Below are 8,060 nucleotides of genomic sequence, written 5' to 3'. Positions count from 1 at the left end.
TTACATCAATAATTATCAATAACATGTCAAATTTATCGGATTTCAAGTCAAAATTTTGTCCTATTTTTGGGATTTATAAAAAGAAAAGTATTCTAAGCTCTCGTAGCCACCGCCAATTTTTTTATTTAATTTTAAAATGTGTGGATTTGTTGTGACCCGTACAAAAATTAGGAGCTGATATTTTTAAGGACCAGCCTAATGGGTAGATACGGCAGCAAAAATATAAAACGGGGCGCGACATTCTAACAAGTTTTGGCTATTTTTCTTTTGTTTATTTAATGTTCATTATTTATTAGCAAAAAAAATACAACTCCGAATTTAAAATTTTGTACAAAAATTATGTATATTCGATTTATCAAAACAAAAAATTTCTATGCAGTTGCTTAACCTACTTAATTTTAGTTCGATAAAGTTAAAGTTTCAAGTGGCTACAAAATACCGTTGAGTTTTGGTCATCTTTTTTTTGTTGGCGTGGTCCCATGAAAACATATTCGCCAATTAACAAAAAAATGCAAAATTACAAAACTACATACTAAAAATATTTCTAAAAAATCTAATTAAAAAGCTCAAAATTTTTGATGAAACTTTGTCGAATTTTCCTAATTTTTGCACAAAGTCTGAATCTCGGACTTACATGATTTTTTGTTAGATAGTAAGCGATACTTTCTTAGACAAATAAAAAAAAAACATTATATAAAGAAAAGAAAAGTGCCCAAAACTTGTTACTGTCGCATTCCTATTTATAGTTTCGCGACTGCATGTATATACCTACGTCGTAAATTCTTAAAACAATTTAAATCCTATTATATTTTTTCATTGTTAATATCTTCCTCTTCATTCTTATTATAATTGCTCATATTTACCTTCTGGAACATTCAAACTACAAAAAGAAAACGTAATAAAATTGAAACCTGTTTCAACAGCCTCAGCTTAATATTTGTCAAGTAGCCAATTGCACTGAACTTTTCAACTTAATTTTATTCGCATTGCCTTTTTTTTGTTCTGGCATCAGCTCTACACACACATGCAGAACATTTTAATTTTTTATAAAACTATTGAATGAACAATAAACATGCCACTTCAGCAATTTTATGGAAGATCATTTATTTGCGCCACTTATTCATTTGTTTCATCGTGACTCCACTCCTTTTGGCCGCTTCACTCCTTCTACTTCACTTGCGCTGACTTCGTTACCTCGCCTGAGCGAGCTATGAGCTGCGGGCCGCAATTGAAGCAACCCTGTATTGTCGTCGTTTTTTTTACATCTTTTCGCATTTTTCTTACTTCTCACCTTTGTGCAAGTCCAAGGGCGCAATGCAACTTGAGGTAGAATCATAAAACAAAATGTAAACATTGTCGCAATGAAAACCGATTTTTCGTTCTTCACACACTTTTCCGCACTCGATTGAGCGTTTACTTGTGGTTTTTGTGGTCCCACCTAGACATGCACGCATACATATGCATTTTTCATTTAGTTATCACACGTATTCGCCATTAAGTGAATTACGAATGCATTTTTACCTGTGTAGTCAATTTTATTGACCTGCAGTTCAATATCGTTTTTGAAGTTGAATATAATTGATTACCGCAGTCACTGAGGATGGGTGTGAAACATGGTATTGACGGTTGCGGAATGTGGAAGGACGAGAGTGAATGAAGATGTTCTTAAAAAAAATGAAACAATAGCACACTCAGCCCTCTGGTTATTTGAAGAATAATGCCAATGGATATATGACCTTAGTCATGAATGAGAAAAAAATTTTAAATAGCAAACTTTCTACCTTAGCCCGAAAATACTAGTTTTTTGCGTTTTCTGACAAATGGGAAATTTTAAGTTAATACACTTTTTAGAATGTATGTCATACATATTTAATTACATAGTAAACATTGTCTAATATTCAGATTAGGCATCAGCCCCGCGACAGTGTTGGTGTAGCACCCCTGTCTGAACTGAGAATTTCAATTTGGAATTGGATAAATTTTTAGTATACGCCCAGCAGACTACCTTGTGACTAAGTTTAAAAACATCCAAACAAAGTATGCGGAAACTTTCCTCTGACGATGAGTGCTACGTCATCAGCTTAAGGGATAGCCCGACGGTCTCTACTTTCTAGCAACCCCACAATATCACTTTGCGCTGGCTGTAGGCACTGCTCCACATCGCTATGAAAGTTTTTCCTCAGAGCGTGCGGGAAATAAGCCTATCTACATTGTACTCGACAGCCAGATTAATCAGGGTTCTTACTATCTCCTCGGGTAGCTCGTTATTAAAAGCTCTTTTACTTAGTATTGAGGAATCCGACAACCACCTTTCTTTGTTCTTAATAGTCTACTCTACATATAACTTTAAAAGTTGAATGGAAACCGATTTCGACTGATCTTCTAATTAAGTAGACTTGGGACTCAATCTGGTCCGGCAAACTTGAAAGGCTTGTATGAGTTAACCGCCTAAACCAGTTGACTCTTTTCCCGGAAACCAGAAATGATATTGATTTTATTTTTAGAAGCTGATGAAAGATTCACTATTGTCTGTCGAAAAGCGAGCGCTTTGAAAAAAAACTCCTAACGAGTTAGAAAGCCCCGACTTTACCTTACAAAAAAATTTAATCAGCCACTTGAGTAGGGCTGGGCTCTTTGTAACTACTTCTTAGTCACATAAATAAAATGGTAAACAAAATACTAACATCTGTACATTCATCTAGCATAATTAATCAAAAGAAAAGCACGCTGTTTGAGATAAGAACCTTCTGTAAGTTTGTTTTCAGTTACACGTTTGAATTTGCTTGAAATGTTGCGATCAACAGATCTTACAAAAATACTCTTAACATCAGAGAGAGCAAGCATACGGTGTATGAATGTATGTATGTAAACATACACATGCAAGTGCAAGCCATAAGCTCTTCTCAGCTGTAATTTCGCGGCTTAAACGTTGCCTACATTTAGGCACTTCATTTTAAGACATTTCTGGTTGTACTTTATCAATATTTGTTGCCTCTATCTGTACCTAATTTAACCGCATCTTCATCTCTCTTTCTCCCTCTCTCCCCTCTAGGACAAGCTGCTGAGCAAACTCGAGGAAAGCGAACCGGATCCGCCCACCTCACAGGAGGATGAATGTGTCATTTGCATCAATGCGCGTGCCACCATGCAAACGTCGCCCTGCGGCCATCGTGTCGTCTGTCGTCGCTGTTTTGTCAAGACAATACAAAGCGCTGTTGCGCAACGCCTACTACCGCTTCGTTGCGTCATTTGTCGAGCGCGTGTCAATCGACTCACTTCCAGCTCGGGCACTTGGCGCATACAGGAATCGGCGAGCAGCTATTCGATGGGTGCCAAGAGCTGGGCTTCAGCTGGCGTTGGCGCTGGCGGTGTGCACGCCTCGGCCAGTTCCTATTCAATGGGCGATGCACATAGCGGCCACCATGTCTTTCATCCACATCCCGCTCTACACGGTCGCTATCCGCGCAGCCCGAATGGCGGTGGTCGCGTAGCGCAATCGGATAGCTTATACTCGATGAGTTCGACTGGTTCATCATCGATGTCCGGCGTGTCACACATGTCTGCCTACTCTAAGACGTCTTCCATTTCGAGTGGTCTCTGCTCACCCGCCTCACCCATATCACCGTCAGCCATGTCAGCGTATACACAGACACCGGTGCTGAATAATCATTTGGCGCCACCAGGCGCTTCAAACTCACATGGCGCGTTGTCGTTGTCGCCCTCGGGTTCAGCGTCCGGTTCCTCTGTGTCGGGTTCGTTGTCGCCGCGCGATGATGGCCACCATCACTCACATTCGCATTCCGGTGGTTGTCCAGCGGGCTGCTCGGGTGCCATACCACGTAAGCCACTCAACTCATTAAGTACGTCATCATCGAGCGGTTCGAGCATCAGCAGTTGCAGCAGTTTCCCANTTGTCGCCGCGCGATGATGGCCACCATCACTCACATTCGCATTCCGGTGGTTGTCCAGCGGGCTGCTCGGGTGCCATACCACGTAAGCCACTCAACTCATTGAGTACGTCATCATCGAGCGGTTCGAGCATCAGCAGTTGCAGCAGTTTCCCGCCAGCGACACATACCTACCCTGGGCGTAGACATACGAAAGGACGACTGACGGATCTACAAAATCGACTGCCACCAATTAAAGAGTTCCGCAGCCCAGCCAAAGTGCCACATCCATCGCCGGTGCACATCAGCAATCCGCGCTTTCGGTGAGTGCGCTTCTTGCAACACAACATACATATTTAACTCTTTAGACTGATACATTTCTCTCCGTTACAGTTACGCCTCTTATACCAAATCTTCGTCGAGCGCGCACGAAATAGCGCCACTGCTACGCGAACCGCCTTCACCGCCCAAAAGACCCATGAACATATTGGTGGGTTCAGCGTCAACCAATGGCTTGGGTCCACCACCACTTAAGGCTGGCGGGAGTGCCAAAATTAGTCCTATAGTCTCGAAGAACTCGCTGCCGAAGAATGCCTATACTTTGGGTAGCAAAGATAAGAAAAATGTCATAAATAGCAACATTAGCGTTGCAAAAGCGAACGGCAAGCTTACAAATGCAACAACAAACAGCAATAATAATAAGAAAATAACACATGACGCTAACGGTAATACCATTTCATCGGCGGCGACAATAACTGCCAAATCGACGGCAGCGGCATCCCAGCACAGCAACAATAAGGCGTATTCGGCGCCAAATTCACGTTCTAATTCTTCCAGCCGAAGTTTTCCACTTTTCTCCAATAGCAATAGCAATCACAGTGAGTAAAACGTTTTGATTTCAAAAGATATTTTTCACAAAAAAAAACCATTCCTCCAGTCCCATCGCCTGTAGCTAGTTTTTGAAATAGAAAGCTTCATAGTTGAACGGACTAAACATTTTGTGAATTATCAGAATTTATTTATTTTTAGTTTTTTTTTATGGTTCTAAATGTGCCCCTACTCGAATATTTTAAANACACATGACGCTAACGGTAATACCATTTCATCGGCGGCGACAATAACTGCGAAATCGACGGCAGCGGCATCCCAGCACTGCAACAATAAGGCGTATTCGGCGCCAAATTCGCGTTCTAATTCTTCCAGCCGAAGTTTTCCACTTTTCTCCAATAGCAATAGCAATCACAGTGAGTAAAAAGTTTTGATTTCAAAAGATATTTTTCACAAAAAAAAACCCATTCCTCCAGTTCCTGAATTATCAGAATTTATTTATTTTTAGTTTTTTTTTATGGTTCTAAATGTGCCCTTACTCGAATATTTTAAGCCAGAAAAACAAAATTACTTTTTCGAAAAATTTTAAAGAAAATTTGTTCGGCATCAAAATATGTTTATTCACACTTTCATAGGTCGCAATCTAAAATATAATGAATCGGGAGTATTTAAACCTGTCAGAACCAAAATTCAATAAATAGACAAACTTTGGTTGTAATATAGAATTTTGTCAATACAGGGCAACATTTTATTAATTATATATCTAGAGAAAATAACATAATTCGTAATCTAATAAAGCTCGATTCCAAATTTTATTTTGCAGATTACGACATTNAATTTTAAAGAAAATTTGTTCGGCATCAAAATATGTTTATTCACACTTTCATAGGTCGCAATCTAAAATATAATGAATCGGGAGTATTTAACCCAAACCAAAATTCAATAAATAGACAAACTTTGGTTGTAATATAGAATTTTGTCAATACAGGGCAACATTTTATTAATTATATATCTAGAGAAAATAACATAATTCGTAATCTAATAAAGCTCGATTCCAAATTTTATTTTGCAGGCTACGACATANTCACACTTTCATAGGTCGCAATCTAAAATATAATGAATCGGGAGTATTTAAACCTGTCAGNGCCAGAAAAACAAAATTACTTTTTCGAAAAATTTTAAAGAAAATTTGTTCGGCATCAAAATATGTTTATTCACACTTTCATAGGTCGCAATCTAAAATATAATGAATCGGGAGTATTTAAACCTGTCAGAACCAAAATTCAATAAATAGACAAACTTTGGTTGTAATATAGAATTTTGTCAATACAGGGCAACATTTTATTAATTATATATCTAGAGAAAATAACATAATTCGTAATCTAATAAAGCTCGATTCCAAATTTTATTTTGCAGATTACGACATTCCCTAAAAAGAGTGCGCCTCGTCAATTTAAATTGTATTTGAGATAAAATACTAATATGAACAGACGAAAAAATTGGACCTGAAGAATTTAGTTTAGTGCCAGAAATGTGGGGGTAGAGTTGGTGTCTTATTGCGTAAAAAGTTTTGAGACCGTAGTGCTTTGCCTTATGGCCCTTTTGTGGTGAGCGGCACACTGAAAGTTCACAAACCGCAGACCGGATGCTTTAGGTTAGGTTAGGTTAGGTTACGAAACTCCGAATACGAGTCAAATACTCACGAGAGGTGGACATTCTTGTAGAAAGTGTTGAGATGATTCCACCTCATCTTCCTCTTGACAGCTGATACACAAGGGATCAGTCGAGGTTCCTAGTCGTACCGCTTGAATACCAATCGCATAAAATCCTGTCAGAAGCCTNGCCAGAAATGTGGGGGTAGAGTTGGTGTCTTATTGCGTAAAAAGTTTTGACACCGTAGTGCTTTGCCTTATGGCCCTTTTGTGGTGGGCGGCACACTGAAAGTTCACAAACCGCAGACCGGATGCTTTAGGTTAGGTTAGGTTAGGTTACGAAACTCCGAATACGGCTGATTTCGATGCGATGCGATGAAAAAGTGCGAGTCAAATACTCACGAGAGCTGGACATTCTTGTAGAAAGTGTTGAGATGATTCCACCTCATCTTCCTCTTGACAGCTGATACACAAGGGATCAGTCGAGTCGATCTAGTCGTACCGCTTGAATGCCAATCAGAAGCCCTATCACTCGCGAGAGCTGAGGCTTTGCAAGCGTGAGGAGCTTCCACCCCAGGTCAGAAGGATTTGGAAATTTCGCATGGTCTTGTGGAATATCAGCGAGCGCAGGAGCGTACCGCAGGACAATAGAAACATCCTTAGTTGCTCCATATCTAGTGATAAGGTTTCAATGGTGCCTTTTCTTACCAGGTCATCAGCTTCATTAAGAAGTACTCCACCACGATTTTTAGAGAGGTCAGACATTCCCTTGCCGATTTCGAGCGCACCATCATAGCGTTCAGGGCCCTGATGACCGCCTGACAGTCCGAGCATATGCTAGCCTCCCTAACTGAAGTCACACTCTTTAGCTGTGAGCCTATCGCCATCGTCATGGTAGCTATTTTCGTCTTAAAAACACTGCGGAGTTGTGGAAACCTGACAATAGTTTTGAGTGAGAGTTCCCGACAGAAAACACCTTCACCAACTCTGCCTACAAGTTTTGATTCATCCGGGAAGAAGTTTACCACTCCCTTCTTCCAGTAACTCCCGTTTCCCCCTGCCCAGTCCTCTCTTGANGTTCACAAACCGCAGACCGGATGCTTTAGGTTAGGTTAGGTTAGGTTACGAAACTCCGAATACGAGTCAAATACTCACGAGAGGTGGACATTCTTGTAGAAAGTGTTGAGATGATTCCACCTCATCTTCCTCTTGACAGCTGATACACAAGGGATCAGTCGAGGTTCCTAGTCGTACCGCTTGAATACCAATCGCATAAAATCCTGTCAGAAGCCTTATCACTCGCGAGAGCTGAGGCTTTGCAAGCGTGAGGAGCTTCCACCCCAGGTCAGAAGGATTTGGAAATTTCGCATGGTCTTGTGGAATATCAGCGAGCGCAGGAGCGTACCGCAGGACAATAGAAACATTCTTAGTTGCTCCATATCTAGTGATTAGGTTTCAATGGTGCCTTTTCTTACCAGGTCATCAGATTCATTATGAAGTACTCCACCACGATTTTTAGAGAGGTCAGACATTCCCTTGCCGATTTCGAGCGCACCATCATAGCGTTCAGGGCCCTGATGACCGCCTGACAGTCCGAGCATATGCTAGCCTCCCTAACTGAAGTCACACTCTTTAGCTGTGAGCCTATCGCCATCGTCATGGTAGCTATTTTCGTCTGAAAAACACTGCGGAG

At 40.6% G+C, this 8,060-nt stretch overlaps 1 protein-coding gene across 1 annotated transcript in view; it reads left to right on the top strand.

The window, feature by feature from the left end:
* Positions 1-1,613: 1,613 nt before the first annotated feature.
* LOC108361809 (integrator complex subunit 6 homolog) overlaps positions 1,614-8,060 on the top strand; it is a 13,486-nt gene continuing 7,039 nt past the window's right edge. Inside the window, exons 1-4 of the mRNA XM_017614576.1 lie at positions 1,614-1,649; positions 3,053-3,774; positions 3,932-4,210; positions 4,281-4,765. Of these exons, the coding sequence (XP_017470065.1) occupies positions 1,614-1,649; positions 3,053-3,774; positions 3,932-4,210; positions 4,281-4,765 (1,522 nt within the window). The remainder of the gene's footprint in view (positions 1,650-3,052; positions 3,775-3,931; positions 4,211-4,280; positions 4,766-8,060) is intronic.

The sequence above is a fragment of the Rhagoletis zephyria genome, unplaced genomic scaffold (genome assembly GCF_001687245.7).
Source record: "Rhagoletis zephyria isolate East Lansing unplaced genomic scaffold, Rhagoletis_zephyria_1.1 Rzeph_scaffold_00853, whole genome shotgun sequence".
Taxonomy (NCBI): Eukaryota; Metazoa; Arthropoda; class Insecta; order Diptera; family Tephritidae; genus Rhagoletis; species Rhagoletis zephyria.
The sequence above is the reverse complement of the archived record's forward strand: the minus strand, read 5'-3'. Positions and strand labels throughout refer to the sequence as shown.